Here is a 22,795-nt window from a genome sequence, read left to right as displayed (position 1 = left end):
TACATTGTATAATTGAACTATCATAACCAGAATGCATTGGATTGGTATGTGAAATATGCACTATAAATAGATCTGTTAGAGAAAGGACTATTGAACTAAGAAGAAGACTGCATAGTCGAAACGCGTTGTTCTTTTTCTTTTTGCACCGAATAAACCACTTAAACTTATTCTGTGGCTGAGCGGAGTGTGTGGCAATTATTTCTTTTGTTCTTCATATATTTTGAGAGTTCAGCCAACTCTCCTGCCTTGCACCAGCTGCTAGTGCGCGTCGAAATTCTTGGCTCGCTTTGTTTGGAAAATATATATATATATATTTATTCCATGGCATGTGTAGCTGAAGATACACATGCTGTGCATAAGCTTGCCATCTAGTATTGTGTTCGGAGTAGTACGAGTCGTGGAATTGAGTGACTCCCCCTCTCGGTAATACTGTGCATAGGCATCGAGTCCTTTGTTAGATTGTTTTTCTCCACCATTGAGTTCGGACGTGTGTTCCTCTCGCTCAGAGTTCTCTGCTCCAAACAGTCTAAAACATGATTCTTTCCATCTTTCTATCGACGTCTGTATTGTTTCTGAATGCGTATTCTTTAATATTCAACTCTTTGTTCCTTTTTTTACACTCGGAATCACAATTTGTGGACCTTTTTGTGCAGCAAAGCCCAGTCGGGCCCTCCTTGGGCCTGCCTCCTCCACGTGGTACCAAACTATCGAACAATGCAGCCCTGATAGAACGTACTCCATTTTGGTTTTGCCCTCGATGCCTTTCGAAGTTTCCACACACTGATCAACACCAGGTGTGTAATTTGTGTCTTTCACCAGACCACAATGATCAGACGTGCGAAGACTGCTGTTCTTTTAGGTCAAAGAAGACGCTTAGAGACCAAAGGGCTCGTCTGATGTAAATGGCGTCTGGACAGACAGAAGATACACCGTACATCTTCTGAGACTAGCATGCGCAAGAAGATGTGGAACAAGAGGGGATTCTTCTCCGTTCAAGATTCAGACTCTGATGTGCAGTCGGATATCGAGAGTCAACCTTTACAACTAGCACAAACTAAGTAAGAAACCCCCTTTCCCATCGGATAAAACAAGAGAGGTCACCAGTCCGCCACTACATTCCAGCCAAGGTCGGAGCCGAGAAACTTATTCGATGCCCCACATACCAGCTCAGCACTAGAAAAAGCCAAAGACAAGTCTTTTGCATTGGCCTCCAGTAGCTCCATTTCGACACAGACAAACCAAAAACTGAACATTGTTTCGGTACCAACTGCTTCGACACCGAAAAAGAAACACCAAACAGCTACAATTTCGGAACTGAAAATTTTCCATCCGAAAAAAAGCTTTGCAACTGAAAAAAACACCAGAAGACTCTCAGTGACTCTGGACAGTCTAACATCCCCTACACCACAGGTGGAACCAATTTTGAAAGCTATGGATGCTAGACAGGGCCGACTTCAAATTCAGCAAGGAACAGAGCGGATTATAACGTCACCTCTTCCACCTCTAAATAGAAAATCAACTTTTACCTCCTTCTCCACAACATACTCCACCAATATCTCCCACTCATTTAGGGTTCACACTACCTAGTTCACCACCTGGTGGGTCACAAGGTATAGGGGATACATTAGAAGAGCAAGACCCAGGAGATGAGTATGAGCCGGATCCCATTACACCAAATGATCTGGATCTTTACCCAGCTAGACCCTCGCCTCCTGAGGATTCTACATCATATCAACAAGGGATTGCAAGAGCAGCAGCATATCACAATGTAAGTATGTACACTGACCCCATAGAGGAAGGTTTCTTATTTGACACCCTTGGTGCAACACATAAAGAAAGCCAGTTTCTTGCAAAAGAAATGTATAAAGAGCCTGTTAAGAGCACATCTACAGCTACATATGCCATTAAACGGAAAATGTTACTTACCAGTACTGTAGATTCACATGCGCCCTCCCTCCTCCCCAGAAGTGTGTACAGATTGCAATTATATATGTAAATATATCCCGTGGACATCTTTTATGTCCTACTATACTCTTTTCACTACTTCACTTTCCCACCTGTGGACAAACAATCTAACAAAGGACTCGATGCCCATGTTCAGTATTACCAAGAGGAGGAGTCAGCTGTGACTCGAAAACTTTCTTCGAACAAAAAAAAGTTGTACTAATCCAAACCCAACACTAGGTGGCGAGCTTATGCACAGCATGTGAATCTACAGCACTACATGCCACAAACAGATGAAAATGTCAATTAAAACATCTAATTCTAGACGTACAAAAACATGAAATTCACCAGTTGGTTATCTCAAGTATTTATAACCCATGCCCTAATGTAACTAAAACTTGCACCACCACCGTGCAGTTTGCCATCAATAATTTTGTTGCAAATGTTGCAGTGATACTATCAATGATTTCATAGATGTCATGAGTGATGTAATATGTGAAGTCATTAGCATTTAAGCCGGCATGGTTTAACTGGTATTATCACTTAACCATAACTTTGGCCCGCACCCACACCAGCAACCAACCCCATGGCTTGGATTTGGTTGCAGGGCCCTGCGTCCATCCACTTGAACGCAGCCAGCTCCACGCACCCTCTTTTGATATATTCAGGTCCTGGCTGCACTCAGGTCGACTTACTGACTTTGTGAAAAAAAAAAAAAAAAACTCACACCATCAAAATAACAAATTGACACTTATCATGGAACAACACAAATATTTTTAATACATTTTTGTACATTTTTGTACATTTGTGTACATTTCAGTAATTCACTAAAAGCAATGTTTACTCATAGTGGTTATTATAAAAATGTTTAATAAAGTTGTATTTAAAAATTAAACACTGCTGTGAGTTTTTCTTTTAACATAGTTTTAATTATTGTAATTTGTGGACTGCAACGTTTAAAAGAAAGACTCCGACATAAAGGGCCTCATTACAACCCTGGCGGTCAAAGACCGCCAGGGCTGTTTTGGCGATTGCACCGCCAACAGGCTGGCGGTGCAATCTTGCCTATTACGACTGCGGCGGAAGCGCTGCGGTCGCACCCCTGGGACCGGCGGTTTACCGCCATGGCTGTCCTGGCGGTTTTAATCCTCCAGCTGCGCTGCCCAGGGGCCCCAGGCACAGCCCCACACTGCTTTTCACCCGTTGCACGGTCACAACACCGCCTGCTCCATTAGGAGGCGGCTCCCATGTTGCGGCCGACATCCCCGCTGGGCTGGCGTTCTGCCCAGCGGGGATGTCAAAATGGGCACAGCGGTTAAACCTTGTTTTGTTGTTGTTTGTTGTTTTTTTGTTTTATTTGATTTATAAAAGCAACATGTCTTGAACCCGTCTTTAACCATTTTTCGGCCCACATAATGCTGTCATAGAAACAACCACAAAACCTTTCTGTGCCAGTGCCGGAAATTTGCTCTGAGATATCACATATGCCAAGAATTACCTCTTGTATGCCATTGCCACTATGTTGTCCCAGATGGTGTTATGATGAGAATTACTTCCGATGTGCAAGCGCTTTGCCAGGAGTACCCCTGCGCGCCTGGATCAGTGGCAGACTTACAAGCATAACATTACATTCTTACCTACTCATATTAACATTCACTCAATCCTTCTCTCATTCATACTCCTCTCACTCATTCTCAGTCATCCTCACTTGCTGTCACTCACACTGTTGCACAACTTACTCTAACTCATTCATTCTCATTCACTCTTATACTTTCTCATCCAGTAAAGTGCACTTACTCATGCAGCCTCATTTGGACTCGCTTATTCTCACTGACTCATTCTCCTTCACTTACACTCACTGTCACTCCATCACTTCTCTTACTATCTCTCACTCATCTCTCTCCCTCCTTCTCTGTCATTCATTCTCACTGTCACTTATTAGTTCTTACTCATTTGGACTAAGTCACTCAGTTTAATTCACACACACACATGCTCTCTTGGACACGTACTCGAACGTGCACAACATTTTAAAGCTTTTATTTTCCTACATCACTTCTTTGGCATGTCTTGGTTCAAGTCCTGATACTTCATTGATCCTCAGGGCAGGCGTACACCTCCTTTCTGCGTCAAGCAGTACTCGGGTATGAAACTGAAAGCTTAAGCTTTGCATTAGCAGATTCCAACATTGATCCTCTTGGGTTTTCATTTCACCCTTTGTTAATCATTTGACAACTTGCTAAAGGGTGGGTTGGCAGGTTGATTGGCGTCCAACCCCAGGTACTGTTGAGTTTAAGCCTTAAGTGCCTGGTGCTACCTTTAGCTTTTAACACTGCAGCGCATTACAGATGGGACGATATTAAGGCTTGGTAGACCATTGAGACCAACTTGGGTACTTTGCAGTCCTGACAATTTGTGCGATGGCTGTTGCAGATACTTGAACTTTCTGCGGTCATGTTACCTTTCTATGTACTGTACGACTGTATTAGATGTCATGCAGTGGTACAACGATCTGTTTCTTATTGGTTGATGCATCCAGGTGGCTCCACTTACTTTTGTCTTATCTACATTGATGGACCGATTTTCATACTATACTTTTGAAGTGTGAAAGTGTCAGACAAAATGGAGCAAGTCAAAAGCAAACTGAACTCTGCCCCCATTTTGGCCTTTCACTCATATCTCGTCGTTCAGTTAGCCTTAATCCCTGGTCATTTGATTGGTACTTTATGAAATCATGAAAATCCCTGGTGAGAGAACAGTGAAGGAATTGGAAGGGGGGATGAGTGGTGGGGAGTTAATTTATTTGTATTTGTAATGTGAATATTAATTAAACGTTAACTAAAACTCTTAAACGCATGCAAATAACACGCTTATTGGCGTTGTACAGTAATTATTTTTTTTTTTACATCTTCCTTATTATATACTATTCACAAATGATTGTAAAATAGTTGATTCATATATAGATCGTTAAATGTACGTAAGGTGATCATTTTCATTTTAAAAATTTGTTGTTTTAGCTCCGAAAAGGCGTCGCCCAGCTCGCTCAATTTTTGATGGCTTCAGGGACTTTCAAACAGAAACCAGTAAGTATATAACTGTGAACCCTTCTCTGCTCCCTTTCTCATTTTCAGTGTTCTTGCCTTCAGTTGTTCACTGAAGCGGGTAGACTGACCGTCAGTGGGGAGTTATTTTGAATGAACAACTGCATGTGGCATTCTACAAAACGTGTAGAAAAAAGGCAACTTTACTACCGAATCTGTGCTGACCTCATGTGGAGCTTGTACTATGCATTCAGACATAATTAGGGCACGTCACTCAACGTGACTGTTTTTTTCTATTTTGGTTTTGCAAATGCCCTGTGTCCCTTGATGTATTTACTAAAAGCAAGTGGAGCTTTCTTTCTACTGAGCTAGTGTCTTTTAATGTAGGAGTTGCATTTCCTTAGCTGAGGTAGCAGGCCCATTGTACATGTAGTGCTTTACGTAAAGAAGTTGCAGTCTGCCTATTTTGCCAGGAGTCGATATGGTAGCTCGCATGTTCATTCTAAGCTATGTAATGGCAGACATCAATTTGTAATCCATATACTACAGATGGTCTCACAACAATTTTGATGCAAAATTAACTAATAAGTGTGGACAAGCACCAGTTTCAACAGTAGAATTGTGTGTCAGAAATGAGCATTGGCAGATTGTAAGGAAATGCCTCTTTTTGCATGTTCACCCCCCATTTTTGGAGTGATGCTACTGTTTTTTCGACTCTGAGTGCACTAAGGCCTGCTAACCAGACCTCAGTGCCAGTGTTCTGACTCCACGCAAAGTATATGTTGAATTGGATACACCCAATTGGCAAGGCCTGACTTTATAAGTAGATGGGACCCAGGGTACCCAAGGCAAGTAAGGAAGTGTCCACTCAAGGCTGCAGCACTGTTAGTGCAACCCTTCGTGTGACAATACAGAGAATGTCTTCCAGCCTGCCACTGCAGACTGGAAGGATGGAGTTCTCACTTTCAGTTCGACTTCACCTTTTAAACTAATGACAAAGCCACCCTGCTTCTTAACATTATATGTAAGTCTCCCTTGAAGAAGGCCTGGAGAGCCCTATGGCAGGGAGCTAGATTTTGTTAAGTGAGACATATATAGTTTGATATGCCTCTCCAGCAAGACTTCCAAATTGTCATTTTGCTGTGGGTAAAGTTGGGAACCCTATTGGCTAATACAGGGTTACCCGGTGGCATCCCTTCCCGGCTAACTTTTTACTGGGACTCATACTAAAACTGGTTCTACCATGGGTGTGTTGTCCCCAGGTAGCTATACCTCTAGGGTGGGATACCTTGCTTCACACAACTAAGAAAGGGTCGTGCCATGTTGATGGAGCTATAATGTGGCATTTTGTGAAAGCGAGATGCCACCCTTCAAGGGAACTTCTTCGCAAGGTAGGAGGGGCCCCAGTAGCTCATTGGCCAGTGACTGTGTGGATAAATATTGCACTCCTGGCATGTTGACCCTCAGTACTTGCTGGATCTGGAAAGAGGATGAGAAAAAGACCACTCTGCACCCATTGGAAGAGCACAAAGAGGCTGACACGCCAGAGTGATTGCACCTCCTACACTTTCAGCTAGTGGAGTTTGGATCTAGTTCTGCATGCCTACCTCGAGGAATCGCTGATCCCTGGCCGCAGACTAAAGCAGAGACACCTATGGTCAGTTGGGTGGTCCCCTGGACGGAGATGCGGCTGATAAGAGGAGTAGTGCTGGGGCCTAAACTTTCCTTTTGATGCACATATCACTGTGGCTGATGTCCAGATCTGAACTTTAGTTGCTTGCTTGATCTGTGTTGTGGGACTGTCAGCTTTGAAGCCACTCCTACTGTGACAGAATGCTTTGAAAAAGGAAGAGAGAGCGGGGGGGGGGTGAGTAGGGGAAGCTCTGCACGACTTCTGCCTGTGACCAGGACTGGAGGCCTACCCTGGAGCACCAGCGCCTTCCTGCTGGGCAAGACCATTGTACCCTCTGATAAAGAGGAGACCATTGGAGGGAGCGAGATACAGTGGTGGGCTAGGGTGAGAGGACTTTCAGTGCAAGGTGTGAGGAAACTGCTGTTGCACTGATCGGATCATTGCTCAACTTCAGAACAGAGTCTGCGACCCCATATACCAGGAGAGGGCTTCAGCTTATTGAGACACGTGCTGTGCAGTGCCAATTGTGCCTTAGCCTGTGTGTAGTTCCAGGTAGTAGACCCCGTATGCCGGTGGTTCCCAATCTGTGCACTCGGAGCACCCAGGTGTGCCATCAAAACTAGCCAGGCGTGCAGCGCACCAAGGGTGTCTGATTTTCGGTTTCAAGTAATAATTGCCGGTTAACATCTAGACAGAAAGCTTTTCAGTAAAAGCATAAAGCCTCTAAAGCTTTGCACTAGATGGCAGCAGAGCATTCTTTATAAAGAGTTCAGAAGTGAGTGCAGCTAGTCCCTCCCACCTGCAGCAGCAGTTCCTGCTCTGACATGCATTTCAGCAAAGAGAGATGGGACCCTCAACTGCTGCAACTTTGCATGTGTTAGAAATGCAGGGTGGGAGCCGGGTGCAGGGCTTGGATAGCCATCTCGAAAGGTGCCCTTTAAGGCAGACATTGACCTGCCTGCTGCTGGAGGAGGGACTGTATCAACACTTCCTGGGTTTCAGTAGCCATGCCAAGTCTTTAATGGGTTACTTTGAAGGCACAAATGTACCTCTTAAAAAATGTTCACTTTTTTCCGCTCACTCACTTTGTCTCTCTTGCATTGAGGATGGTCTCTCATTTCCTGCCTTGTACCCATAATAACCAATAAAGTATTTGGCAAAATCAGCTTATTTTGAGTATGACAAACTATATTCTATATAAATATAAGATATTAAATGTATACATTTCTATTGTCCCATACATAACCTCATAAAACTCTTGCATAACACATGTACAATTGATTGTGAGAGTGAGTCTTTCAAACAGATTGACAATTTCGTTTTTCTTTGAACTAAGAGACTAAGAAAGCAAGGCAGGCATAGTCTTTCTCTTATTATGTATTTAGGGCCCAGCTTTCCTTGTTTTATAAGGCTCCTTCTCCCCCATCAGACAACCAACTCAGTCACAGTCATGAAAGCCCAGAAACTGGCTACTCTGGACTATATACAATTCCACTTGACGTGCTAATGTAAACATCTTTTATTGTTCTATAACTTGGGGTGATTGACACAAAAAATTAATAGTAGGGTGTAGATAAACTAAGGAGTTTGCTGTTTACCTGTCTTTGTTAGGGAGAGCCCAGTAGTGAGCCCACCTCTGTTCCCCTATACACCCTCCATGTAGGTCATCACCCCCCGGAAGCTAACCCACCTTCTTTAGGGATATGAAGGTGCCTACCTGAGGTAGGAATTTACTTGCAATGTGAAATTGTGTATGTTTATTGTGAATTTTTATGTTGACTTTCTACAGTGCTCTGCTACCTAGTTTTGGAGCTCAATCTGGCACCATCAGACTGGAGGCAATAATGTGCAAAAAGAAAAAAACTAGACTGTAGACACAGACCTCCTCTGTCAATGTACCCAGGATCTGAGACATGATTCCAGTACCTATCAGGACCTCACAGCCCTGCTCAGGAATGAGTTAAAGGCACACTTCTTTAAAGAGCACTACATCACAATGCAGTAACAGTTCACTTCTATGAGAACCCCGCATCCGTCCTATCAGTCGTGGACACTGCATGGGGCTCCACAGAGGATTGGATATGATTACATCTATGATTATAATAATAATACTCAGCTTCATGCTAATTATTTTCAGGGAGAAAAATGAAAGTACTAAAGAGGCCAGGCTACACCCCCCCCAACCAGCCCAAAAAAGTAAAATAATGGGGAGCCATGGCCAATACGTCAAGGGAGCTGCATGTCCAAAAAGGGAACCACGCCATGTACTATAGGGCTGCCCTGAAAAAAACTGATGTGCAGTTAAGGGCCATAGCGCTGGGGACTCTGTGTGCCAGGATGGGCTGTCATGAAGAATTTCACCATGCCCATCAGGCAGGAACCCTTGTGCTGTGAAATACGAAGGCCCTGTGTACCAGAGGGGGGATTGCCAGGAGCATTAAGAACTGCAACCGGATGTGCCCCATTCTGCCAGAGACGTGTGCACACCATGGGAGTACTTGTGTACCAGGAACTCCGGAAGCTTCGCGCTTGCTGGTGTGGGTAAGACTGGTTTCTGTCTGTCAGCCCTGGGAGAACTTGTTGCTAAATAAGCGCTATAGCTGGAACAATATTGACTCTTGTTTCTCGGACTGATAGTGGAGCATACCCTGGAGGTTATCAGTAGTGAATGATGATTAATCGCTAACGCGATGAGGGAGTGGGACAGGGAAACACCACAGAAACACTAAAGCCTCAGCTTCAAGGGGGGCACTGTGTAATTGTTGTGAATGTTGTATTTGTCCTACGTGCTGGATAGCAGTAGAAATAAAGTTCTTCACTTTTTTCATAATAGTGAATATTTGACTGGACAATGATTTATTGCTGCGGAAGAGCCTTGGACTGCTCGGTCCTGGATATCCTGAGAGCCAAGTTCAGGCGGGGTACTTGGCCCAGTTGCCCAGAATCCATAGTAGATCAGACCCCAGGACATCAGGAGTGGAAGGCCTTAACCACCACAGTTGGGCCCAGTAGTCTCTGCGTGCCCCTCTGAAATGGAATCTGACAGCAGCCAAGACTCGACACAAAGCAATGGGTGCGTGAGAGGTAAAAGCAATTTTTGGAGTTCGAAATGGCTGGCCTTCTACAAATTAATAGACTTAATAGACTTCGTTGCAACTGATGACGTCGACACAGGTGTTGCCTATCTCACAGGGAGAAGAGCGCGGGCTACCGCCGGCTGATAAGAACTCCAAGTCCAGTGGTCTCCATAAGGAGTGGTTCGTCTGGGAGGTCGAGAGTCGCTTCGTCTGGGCACATCTCGCCCATCAACTTGTCGCCAAGGTGGTTGGAGAGTCTTAATAAAACGACTGCTTCTCCAGACTCGCAATACTCCAGAATGTACTCACCTTCGGCTTCTCTCCCGAGGACATCATCGGCAACAGCGCAGACAGAACAGGCTCGTTCTGCATCTCGCCAGTCTGCCTCTAGGCCTCGGCGCGCTGCAACAAGATCTCGGAGCAGGTCACGCTCCCAGAGAAGATCCAGATCAAGATCAAGATCACACTGTCACAGAAGGTCTCCTTCTTGGTCCACATTGTCGGGGTCTCCAGTAAGAGGGTACTCCCCGACTCTAACGGATTCTCCACCAGCGAGAGTTTCCCCGGTGGACGAAATTACAACTTTTAACGAGGTGCTTCTCAGGGGAGCACAGAAAGTGAATATTGAGGTCCCGGAGCCTTCGACCTCCTCATCCGTAATCTTTGAAACCCTGCAACACAGGATGGTTTCAAAGAAATTGTTACAGCTGGTGCCTGGCCTTCTACAGCCAACCATGGACACCTTCTTAGCACCAGCCAACCTCCGATCAGCTCCTGCTAGGATCTTAAAGAAATACAAGGCACTTGATCAAGATCCTTTGTTTCTCAGGGTTGATCCACCGCCAGACTCAGTCATATTGGCCGCAGCCCGGAAGACGCACTCAGTGGCATCATCCTCCACGGTTCTACCGGGCAAGGAGAGTAGGCACCTGGACTCTCTGGGGAGGAAGATGTGTAGCGCGGTAGCTTCAATGATGGTCTCCAGCGCCTCCGCACTCCTAGGCAGATACGATCGCTCACTTTGGGACTCACTGAGCAGGTTTACAGAAAAATTGCCTAGAGAGGACAGGCAGGATTTTCAGGAGATCCTTCAGGAGGGAAGTCTGGTCTCCAATTAGGTCATCAGTGCAGCAGCAGATGGTGCAGACTTGGCAGCACATGGTTATGCGCATGGGGTCTGTGCGAGAAGGTCTTCCTGGCTAAGACTCACAGGCTTGAAGCAGGAAGCGCAGCAGCGTATCCTAAACCTTCCGTTTAACGGAAACTCGCTGTTTGGAACCCACACAGATGAAGAGATGGCGCGTATGAAAGTGGAGGTGGACACCATGAGGGCACTGGGCCTCGAGAGAAGGAAGGACTTCAGGCGAAGATATAGGCCTTACAACAGGCGTACGTTCCAACAGAGGGTTCAAACCCCTCATTGGTCCCAGAGGCCACAACAGAAACAAGGGCGTCCACTCTTCCAGTCTCTTAAAGCCACAAGAGACCGAGGGTCAAGCAGACCTCAGCAGTCTACCCCCAAAGCTCCGGCAAAACAATGAGGACTCGCTTCCCTTAATACCGTGCACCACTCCGGTTGGGGGAAGTATCACAGCTTTCATTCACGAGTGGCGTGGCATAACAAAAGACAAATGGGTGCTCAACATTGTAGAGAATGGGTACTCTCTTCTTTTCTGGCGACCTCCTCCGCAGGTGCCACCAACCAAATGCAGTCCAGCTCACATGAGATTATTATGCAAAGAGGCTCACGCTCTTTTACAGAAAAAAGCAATAGAAAAGGTTCCAGTCGCACACAGAGGGAAAGGGGTGTACTCCCGCTATTTTCTGGTAGCAAAGAAGGGTCGAGAAGGAGTTTTCAGACCGATTCTAGACTTGAGGCTACTGAACAAATACATAAAGAAGCAAAAGTGCAGGATGCTGGCTCTCCACCAGATTTTCCCTCAACTGCATCGAGGAGACTGGATGTGCTCCATAGACCTGCAAGATGCGTATTTTCATATCCCGATCATTCCCAAACATCTGAAATTCCTACAATTCCTGATAGCCTCCCAACACTATCAGTTCAAGGTGCTTCCGTTCAGCCTAAAATCTGCCCCTCGCGTTTTCTCCAAATGTGTAGCAACGGTAGCGGCGCATTTAAGGAAGCAGAAAATCTTCATTTATCCATACCTAGACGACTGGCTACTGAAAGCCTCCTCTCCGGAGCAGGCGAAAAACCATCTGGACATTGTGCTCAGTGTTTTCAGATCTCTAGGTCTAAAAGTCAACTACCAAAAGTCCACCCTCATCCCAACACAAACCCTCCACTACCTGGGAGCAATACTGAATACAGAGCTCGAAAGAGTGTATCCTTCGGAGGAACGACTGTTATCAATAAGGAGGAAGTGTCCAGACCTTCTGAGTGCCCACGCACCTACGGCCCTTCAGGTGACATCTCTGTTGGGCTCCATGGCCTTTTGCATTTTCATTGTCCCGAATGCCAGATTGCATATGAGGCCTCTTCAAGAGGCTCTGGAGAACAACTGGAACCAGCACACAGGCCACTGGGAGGACAGAATGCTTCTTCCGATAGGAGCACGACAATTGTTACGATGGTGGATACACAGACATCACCTGTCAGTAGGAGTTCCTTTTCATCAGCCGATCCCGTCCGACACTCTGACGGATGGGGAGCTCATCTGGGTTCCCTTCAAGCTCAGGGCCTGTGGTCCAACAAAGAAAGAGCGTACCACATCAACCTGCTGGAGCTCAGAGCGGTTCATCTGGCTCTCAAGTCTTTTGCTCCATCGATTCAGGGTAAATCTCTCCTAGTACGAACGGACAATACGACAACAATGTGTTATCTGAACCAACAAGGAGGAACGGGATCCCTGCCCCTATCTCGGGAGTCTCAGGCAATTTGGCATTGGCTCTTAGTGAGGGGAATGTCTCTTTCAGCAATTCACCTACCAGGACAGCAAAACGTGGAGGCGGACTTCCTAAGCAGAACCCTCGAGGACGCCCACGATTGGGTTCGTCACAACGAGGTTGTTGAAGACATCTTCGTTCAATGGGGTCGGCCTCAGTTAGATCTCTTCGCAGACGAGGAAAACAAGAAATGCCCAGACTTCACGTCCAGGTTCTACCGTCCGGGGTCTCGAGGGAATGCCCTATTGATCGACTGGTCAGGGATATTTCTCTACGCCTTTCCACCGATTCCCCTCATACCAGCTGTGATAAACAAACTCTACAGATCCAGCACCAGAATGATTCTCATAGCCCCGCAATGGCCCCGTCAGTTCTGGTACATGGATCTCCTCAACCTATCAGAACAACCGCACAGGAGGCTGCCGTGCAGACTAGATCTCCTTTGCAGGCTGGGAGGCAGGATACTTCACCCCAACCTTCCCTCTCTGAGCTTGACGGCATGGCTCCTGAATTCCTGCAGTATGGGCATCTAGGGCTCTCGCAGGAGTGCATGAACATCTTAAAGGAGTCCAGACGACCTTCCACGCGGTGTTCTTACGTGTTCAAGTGGAAGAGATTCTACATCTGGTGTCGTCAGCAAGGTCAGAATCCCATACTAGCTCAGAAGGAGGTCATACTGTCTTACCTGCCCCATCTGGCGAAATCGGGTCTGCAAATGTCATCTATTAAGGTACATTTATCTGCCATTACAGCTTATCCTAAGTCACCTTCTCAGGAATCCTTTTTTACAAGACCAGTAGTCAAGGATTTCTTAGAAGGTTTGAAGAAGGTTTTTCCACCCATTTGAAAACCCTCTCCCCCATGGGAGCTAAACATAGTATTATCTAGACTCATGGGCCCTCCTTTCGAACCTATCCACAAAGCTTCTTTGCAACACCTTACGTGGAAGACAGCTTTTCTCGTAGCCATTACTTCAGCGAGGAGGGTCAGTGAAATTCAGGCTTTGTCCTCCAAGGAACCGTACACGGTTTTCCATGAAAATAGAGTGGTTCTACAAACACATCTATCATTCTTACCTTAGGTGGTGTCGGAATTTCACATTAATCAGACTATTTCGCTACCAACTTTTTTCTCCAATCCGGATACTCCGGCGGAAAAAGCTTTACACTCTCTGGATTTGAAAAGCGTGCTAAAAGTTTACTTGGATAAGACCAAATTGATTAGACGATCTCACCACCTATTTGTAAATTACGGTCATATGAGAACAGGTGATGCAGCCTCGAAACGATCAATATCTAGATGGATAGTTTCATGTATTGTTACTGCATATCATTTGGCTAACAAACAGTTATTGGCTAGGCCTAAAGCTCATTCGACACGAGGAAAAGCGGCTACTGCTGCCCTCCTTAATAATGTTCCAGTCTCTGAAATATGTAAGGCTGCTACATGGAAGTCTGTACATACATTTACTAGACATTACTGTTTGGACTCAGATGCCAGAGCGGACGCTCAAGTTGGGCAAGCGTCGCTGAGAAATTTGTTTGCATAGTGTATATCTTTTCCTGCACTTCTATTGGACAGTCCGCAGAGATAGGGGATAGGCTTGCTAATCTATTCAATGTTTATGACTATTAATGAGGATCCCCTGGAAGAGAAGGATAAGTTACTTATCCTCATCAAAGTCATAAACAACCCACCCTCCTCCCCGGACGCAAGTCTCCTAGAAGTGCAGGACAGACTATTTTTCTAATCTATTAAAGGCACGGTGCCAGATTTTTATGGTTCTCCTGTGTTAACCTGCATGCAGCCTATTGGCTAATAATGCTCCATTGTTTTCAATGTAGTTTTTTCTCTTTTTTCACTGATGTTGCTACTGCTTCTTTTTCCTGGGCCCAGCTATGGGGCTTTGGAAAGTTCTTTTTCTCGTATTGTAATTTGAAAGGGACTATTTAGAAAAGAAAGAAAAAAAACTCCATAGAAATAAAGCATTTTAGCCTGTTTATGAATATAGTCTGCATTGCTGTTGTACACACATATACATGAGTTTGGTATGAAAATTGTCCACTCAAATTATTATATATATATATTTTTCGTGCATATTTCATACTTTTACATGTGTGTATTTTAAGTATGCTCCGGGGTCCCCGCATGAGGGTGGGAACATTCAATGTTTATGACATTGATGAGGATACCCCTAGAAGAGAACTAGGATTTACAGGTAAGTAACTTATCCTTCCCCTCTACTCAGACTTAAAATATTCATGTTTCCCATCCCAGTAAACCACTTTTTGAATTTGGATGCTCAGTTTATCTTGGATGATCTCTACTTATGGGTGCTCTGGTAAATGCACTGTAACATGATTCATATCTTTGCGTTTCTAATGAGACAAGTTTCACTGTTACAGAAATGTTCAAAGTTGAAAGATCTATTAAAAACAGATTATTTATACTTTTGTAATTTTACAGTGTGTCTTTTCAGGCGCTTCTCTGCACAAGGCTCACAACTCAGGAATTCCCTCACCATTTATCATTTGCAAACAGAACCTGTTTCAGTGTGGTTTGAAGACATTTCTGCTCTTTAATCTATCCTTTCCCACTCTTAACAACAAATGGCTATTTGTGACATTAATTAATGTGACAAGTAACTCTTAACGCAACACATAAACAGTGGCCCTTCTCATGTTTTCTTATTGTAGAGTTTGTGTTGATTTTTGTGTGTGTTTTGAATGCTTATTGGCTATCTTTCTTCTGCGTGACTAGTCAAGTTGTAAGCCTTTGGACTTTCCTCCCCTTCTAGTGACCTTAAATCTCATTTTTTTCCCCTTTGACCTGCTGGGATGGTGCAGTTCGCCAGGAGCAGGAGTTGCGGAATGGTGGATCAGTGGACAAAAAGCTTACAACTTTGGCAGACCTCTTTAGACCTCCTATCGATTTGATGCACAAAGGAAGCTTTGACACAGTGAGTAATAATTAGCAAGGAGAATAGGTCAGTAGTTGTGATAAAGTAAAGAATGTTTCCAGACTTGTTGCTGCTTGGATTCCTTAGGCCATCTGAAAGTGTATGGCTCATTTGGACACAACAGGCTGTCAATGACGGATTCTTCCATAATGATTTTCTTTGCCACCTTAAAGTTGTGCATTATATGATCTTTCTTGGACCTTGTAAAGATTGAAATTGTCCTGTCCCCGCGTGGGATCCCAGAACACCTTTTTACACATAGTACTGTGTAGTTATGTTTCAGCCGCCCTTTCTATTGGTAAGGTGTAAGGAACTGGGGTGTATTATATGGTGTGGTTGTGCGATCTCACCGTTTAACACACTTACCGCCCCTTTAGTTCCAGTATTTTTTGTCTGTAAAAGCTTCAGCTCAACCCTGAGTAGCTGTGGCACAGAGCAGCAAAGCTTTCAGAGGCGAACAAGTGTTAAGCTTTTAAACAGCACCAAAACAATTGAAGAATTCAACACAACACTCCAGAAATCTGCCACCAGTTTATAAAAAAAGACTGCATTTCCATAAGAAAAGGATACACTGGAGGATTCCGGGGATATGGATTTTACAAGCAATAATGAATCAAAGCAATTTCACTCAAAAGCGAGCAAACCTTGGCAAGTGAATGAATTGGACACTTAGAAACTTTTTCAAGGAAAACTTAGGTGTCAGTGCAGTTGGTTGGAAGTACTTGGGACGACCAACTCCGGCAGATAGCTAGTCAGGGGGACCAGCAAGGTCTTAAAGAACCGTTAACTTTACAGGTGTAGTAGCCCTTCAGCAGTTCCAGGCACTTTATCTGCATTGCAATAGATTTGTATGGAGTGTCACTTATGCAGGGTGTAGGAAGTTGGCTCTGTATGTGCTATTTCAAAGTAAGGAATAGCATGCACAGAGTCCAAGGGTTCCCCTTAGAGGTAAAATAGTGGTAAAAATAGATAATACTAATGCTCTATTTTGTGGTAGTGTGGTCGAGCAGTAGGCTTATCCAAGGAGTAGTGTTAAGCATTTGTTGTACATACACATAGACAATAAATGAGGTACACACACTCAGAGACAAATCCAGCCAATAGGTTTTTGTATAGAAAAATATCTTTTCTTAGTTTATTTTAAGAACCACAGGTTCAAATTCTACATGTAATAGCTCATTCGAAAGGTATTGCAGGTAAGTACTTTAGGAACTTCAAATCATCAAAATTGCATGTATACTTTTCAAGTTATTGACAAATAGCTGTTTTAAAAGTGGACACTTAGTGCAATTTTCACAGTTCCTGGGGGAGGTAAGTTTTTGTTAGTTTCACCAGGTAAGTAAGACACTTACAGGGTTCAGTTCTTGGTCCAAGGTAGCCCACCGTTGGGGGTTCAGAGCAACCCCAAAGTCACCACACCAGCAGCTCAGGGCCGGTCAGGTGCAGAGTTCAAAGTGGTGCCCAAAACACATAGGCTAGAATGGAGAGAAGGGGGGTGCCCCGGTTCCGGTCTGCTTGCAGGTGAGTACCCGCGTCTTCGGAGGGCAGACCAGGGGGGGTTTTGTAGGGCACCGGGGGGGACACAAGTCCACACAGAAATTTCACCCTCAGCAGCGCGGGGGCGGCCGGGTGCAGTGTAGAAACAAGCGTCGGGTTTTCAATGTTAGTCTATGAGAGATCTCGGGATCTCTTCAGCGCTGCAGGCAGGCAAGGGGGGGATTCCTCGGGGAAACCTCCACTTGGGCAAGGGAGAGGGACTCCTGGAGGTCACTTCTCCAGTGAAAGTCCGGTCCTTCAGGTCCTGGGGGCTGCGGGTGCAGGGTCTCTCCCAGGCGTCGGGACTTTAGGTTCAAAGAGTCGCGGTCAGGGGAAGCCTCGGGATTCCCTCTGCAGGCGGCGCTGTGGGGGCTCAGGGGGGACAGGTTTTGGTACTCACAGTATCAGAGTAGTCCTGGGGTCCCTCCTGAGGTGTCGGATCTCCACCAGTCGAGTCGGGGTCGCCGGGTGCAGTGTTGCAAGTCTCACGCTTCTTGCGGGGAGCTTGCAGGGTTCTTTAAAGCTGCTGGAAACAAAGTTGCAGCTTTTCTTGGAGCAGGTCCGCTGTCCTCGGGAGTTTCTTGTCTTTTCGAAGCAGGGGCAGTCCTCAGAGGATGTCGAGGTCGCTGGTCCCTTTGGAAGGCGTCGCTGGAGCAGGATCTTTGGAAGGCAGGAGACAGGCCGGTGAGTTTCTGGAGCCAAGGCAGTTGTCGTCTTCTGGTCTTCCGCTGCAGGGGTTTCAGCTAGGCAGTCCTTCTTCTTGTAGTTGCAGGAATCTAATTTTCTAGGGTTCAGGGTAGCCCTTAAATACTAAATTTAAGGGCGTGTTTAGGTCTGGGGGGTTAGTAGCCAATGGCTACTAGCCCTGAGGGTGGGTACACCCTCCTTGTGCCTCCTCCCAAGGGGAGGGGGTCACAATCCTAACCCTATTGGGGGAATCCTCCATCTGCAAGATGGAGGATTTCTAAAAGTTAGAGTTACCTCAGCTCAGGACACCTTAGGGGCTGTCCTGACTGGCCAGTGACTCCTCCTTGTTATTCTCATTATTTTCTCCGGCCTTGCCGCCAAAAGTGGGGCCTGGCCGGAGGGGGCGGGCAACTCCACTAGCTGGAGTGTCCTGCTGGGTTGGCACAAAGGAGGTGAGCCTTTGAGGCTCACCGCCAGGTGTGACAATTCCTGCCTGGGAGAGGTGTTAGCATCTCCACCCAGTGCAGGCTTTGTTACTGGCCTCAGAGTGACAAAGGCACTCTCCCCATGGGGCCAGCAACATGTCTCGGTTTGTGGCAGGCTGCTAGAACTAGTCAGCCTACACAGATAGTCGGTTAAGTTTCAGGGGGCACCTCTAAGGTGCCCTCTGTGGTGTATTTTACAATAAAATGTACACTGGCATCAGTGTGCATTTATTGTGCTGAGAAGTTTGATACCAAACTTCCCAGTTTTCAGTGTAGCCATTATGGTGCTGTGGAGTTCGTGTTTGACAGACTCCCAGACCATATACTCTTATGGCTACCCTGCACTTACAATGTCTAAGGTTTTGTTTAGACACTGTAGGGGTACCATGCTCATGCACTGGTACCCTCACCTATGGTATAGTGCACCCTGCCTTAGGGCTGTAAGGCCTGCTAGAGGGGTGTCTTACCTATACTGCATAGGCAGTGAGAGGCTGGCATGGCACCCTGAGGGGAGTGCCATGTCGACTTACTCGTTTTGTCCTCACTAGCACACACAAGCTGGCAAGCGGTGTGTCTGTGCTGAGTGAGAGGTCTCCAGGGTGGCATAAGACATGCTGCATCCCTTAGAGACCTTCCTTGGCATCAGGGCCCTTGGTACTAGAAGTACCAGTTACAAGGGACTTATCTGGATGCCAGGGTCTGCCAATTGTGGATACAAAAGTACAGGTTAGGGAAAGAACACTGGTGCTGGGGCCTGGTTAGCAGGCCTCAGCACACTTTCAATTGTAAACATAGCATCAGCAAAGGCAAAAAGTCAGGGGGCAACCATGCCAAGGAGGCATTTCCTTACACAGGGGATGAAAGATGCTTGGGATCCTCTAAGGATGCTGTTAATGCGATGCAGTCAACAGGAGTCTTCCTGCAGGGATTCCTCGGTCCATGAAGATGGTGAGGTTGGGTGCAGCATCAATGTCCCACAAAGTGCTGTCTGATCTGGCCAAAGTCCAATTGCCTCTGGATTACCAGCCACCTGTTGTCGCTGTCACAGTCCAGGCTTTCCTTGATCGATAGCTTTCCTTCTGAGGGTGCCAGCAGCTCTCTGACAGTTCTTGCGGGCTCAGTGAACTCTGCTGCCTCTCTGTGCATCGGGTCTTGGTCCTGGGTGCTGCACGGCGGAGGTGGTAGTGGCTTGAAGGCTTTGGGTACCAACTTGCCCCAGCAGGCGTCTTCAGCTGTTGTTTCCCTGTGCTACGACAGGAGGTTAGTCAGCTCGCTATTGAAATTCTTTTGGCTTGATTGGGCTCTGACGACTGCTTCTCCTTGAGCAGGACAAGGCAGGCACAGTCCCTCTCTTCATAAGCCACCAGGTGCAGCTTTCCTTAGTGCAGCCTCTCTGTACTGGTCCAGCGGCGCATCAGGGCTGTCCTCCTTCGGTCTTTCTTTCAAGTTGGTCGCGAGTTGAGTTCTGAATGCCCTATTAATCTTCAGAAAGTGCCCTCAGGCTATGATGTGGTTGTGAACTAACAGGTTCCCTCCCTTCTGATGACTACTTCCTTGGAAGAATAGAATCTGTCTAGCCCAGGATGAACCATCTGCCCACTTCCCACATGATGATACCCCTCTCTGGACACTCAGAGCTCTCGAGCCCTCCCCCAGAGATGTGGCTACAAGGGGCTACATACCCCTGGGAAAAATGGTTTGACAGCTGCTTTCTCCTCCTTCCATAGCACCAGCCCGTTTGCCTAAACAATAGTGTCCCTCTCCTCAGTGTTTCCATTTCCTTTCAAAGGTAGCTTCTCCTTCGAAGCTTGCATTTTGGGCTAACACCTGTGTGGCTTCCTGCAGGAGGGGGGCAGCACCTCACATCCGTAAACGGGCACTGGAACCCTTGGGCAACTAAAGTGGCAACTTCTAAAGGCACACTTTGCCCTCCAATTACTTTAAATTTGACTTAACTATTAAATTGGATTCAATACACTGTTTTTTGTTTTTGTTATAATACTAAACAGTACCAACCTTAGAAGTCCCATTCAGTAGTTAGCAGGGCTGGGTGCCAGCTTGTAATTCGATATTTGCTAATGGGGCTACTAGCCTTTCCACAGTAAAAATTAGAATTTAAGGTTGTTAGTGCTGGAACATGTAAAATGTACAGGTTCCACTTTTTAACATACAGCACCCTGCCTTAGCACTCATGAGGCCTGCCATAGGGTATATATATATATATATATATATATATATATATATATATATATATATATATATATATATATATATATATATATATATATATATACTTTTAAGTTAAAGTGCCCCCAAGGACTGTAGCACTTGTAATGGTAAAGCCCAAACATTATATATATATATATATATATATATATAAATATAAAACGTTTGGGCTTTACCATTACAAGTGCTACAGTCCTTGGGGGCACTTTAACTTAAAAGCCCTGGGAATCCCCTGTTCACCTTATACTATGGACTTTCGAGTAATTTAGTTTGTCAATTGGGGAGGAAACAAAAAAGCATGTACCATTTCAAGGGTCAAAGCACATCCACTGACCTGTTTAGCAGGGCTCAGGGTATTTCAGAGCCATTACATCAGTACCTAGTTGTCAAAATGGGGGCAAAAAGTCAGGTTAAACTTGTAAAAAGCCTTTTCCTTTCATAAGGTACTTTTGATTTGCCTATAACAAGGAAAAAAGACAGTTTTGAGCATGAAATGCTGAGTTTCATTAAACATGTGATCTTTCACTAATAATAAAAAAGTAAAATAATGTTCCCATTAAAAAAAAAACACACAAAAAATAAAAACACTCCTTACTGCCCCTGAAAGCCATGCACAGAAGGGAGTCAGCACTGGCACAACCTCAATTTGCCTACTGTGCCTTGGGAATCACTTATCACCTGATTATACAGCATAAGACCTTCACCGGCTAGCTTTGTCTCTCTTCAGACAATCCATCTTCAAACGTGAATTGTTTCCCACAAAGATCTGTCATAACTGTTCAAAAGAGCAATATGGTGGCTATCTTCAGTGAATTTGACTCAGTCCTGCAGATTTGACATCCTATGATATCCAGGTGTTTACAGTCCCTGTGGGGAGGCATTGTGGTTTTGGAAACAGATGTGGGTCTTTCTCAACACAAAAGGATGATGGACAGAGTGCTGACAATGCAAACACCCACCACCAGTCACAGATCTGGGTTTAATCCATCGTTCTTTTGCTCACTATGCCATCCCAGTTTGGGCCCAGCCATATGCAAATCAGTCTTGACCCTGTTCCTCATGGGAACAGTCCAGCCCGAACTGCCAGGACAGGTCCTCCCTGGACCGGAAATAAGCATCCTGGGACCGGTTTCAGGGTATCACCCTTAATCAGCCAGGCTACCTTGAATCCAGTGGCACAGTGAGCAAGGGACCTACGTCTGGGCATGCCCTTCCCACTTAGGGCACACAAAGCAACATCACAAAACAAAATAAAATGATGGACGGAGTGTTGAAACTTTTCAAACACTCACCCCCACTCACAGATCTGAGTTTAATCCATCGTTATTTTGCTCTTCCTGCTTGGTGGTGCAGGCTCCTTGCTCTTCCTGCTTGGTGGTGCAGGCTCCTTGCTCTTCCTGCCTGCTGGTGCAGGCTCCTTGCTCTTCCTGCCTGCTGGTGCAGGCTCCTTGCTCTTCCTGTCTGCTGGTGCAGGCTCCTTGCTCTTCCTGCTTGCTGGTGCAGGCTCCTTGCTCTTCCTGCTTGCTGGTGCAGGCTCCTTGCTCTTCCTGCTTGCTGGTGCAGGCTCCTTGCTCTTCCTGCCTGCTGGTGCAGGCTCCTTGCTCTCCCTGCCTGCTGGTGCAGGCTCCTTGGCCTTTTATCTGGCAGGTGCAGGCTCCTTGCCCTTCCGGGTGGCAGGTGCAGGCTCCTTGACCTTCCGGGTGGCAGGTGCAGGCTCCTTGCCCTTCCGGGTGGCAGGTGCAGGCTCCTTGTCCTTCGGGTTGGCAGGTGCAGGCTCCTTGTCCTTCCGGGTGGCAGGTGCAGGCTCCTTGCCCTTCCGGGTGGCAGGTGCAGGCTCCTTGTCCTTCGGGTTGGCAGATGCAGGCTCCTTGTCCTTCGGGGTGGCAGGTGCAGGCTCCTTGCCCTTCGGGGTGGCAGGTGCAGGCTCCTTGCCCTTCGGGGTGGCAGGTGCAGGCTCCTTGCCCTTCGGGGTGGCAGGTGCAGGCTCCTTGCCCTTCGGGGTGGCAGGTGCAGGCTCCTTGCCCTTCGGGGTGGCAGGTGCAGGCTCCTTGCCCTTCCGGGTGGCAGCTGCAGGCTCCTTGCCCTTCCGGGTGGCAGGTGCAGGCTCCTTGCCCTTCCGGGTGGCAGGTGCAGGCTCCTTGCCCTTTCGGGTGGCAGGTGCAGGCTCCTTGCCCTTTCGGGTGGCAGGTGCAGGCTCCTTGCCCTTTCGGGTGGCAGGTGCAGGCTCCTTGCCCTTTCGGGTGGCAGGTGCAGGCTCCTTGCCCTTTCGGGTGGCAGGTGCAGGCTCCTTGCCCTTTCGGGTG

General features: G+C 46.5%; 1 protein-coding gene across 1 annotated transcript in view; it reads left to right on the top strand.

The window, feature by feature from the left end:
• UBXN7 (UBX domain protein 7) overlaps window positions 1-22,795 on the top strand; it is a 484,260-nt gene that overhangs the window by 172,692 nt on the left and 288,773 nt on the right. Inside the window, exons 4-5 of the mRNA XM_069213616.1 lie at window positions 4,959-5,024; window positions 15,446-15,558. Of these exons, the coding sequence (XP_069069717.1) occupies window positions 4,959-5,024; window positions 15,446-15,558 (179 nt within the window). The remainder of the gene's footprint in view (window positions 1-4,958; window positions 5,025-15,445; window positions 15,559-22,795) is intronic.

Source organism: Pleurodeles waltl, chromosome 11, assembly GCF_031143425.1.
Source record: "Pleurodeles waltl isolate 20211129_DDA chromosome 11, aPleWal1.hap1.20221129, whole genome shotgun sequence".
NCBI lineage: Eukaryota > Metazoa > Chordata > Amphibia > Caudata > Salamandridae > Pleurodeles > Pleurodeles waltl.
Note: the sequence above shows the minus strand (reverse complement) of the source record. Positions and strands in the feature narration are given on the sequence as shown.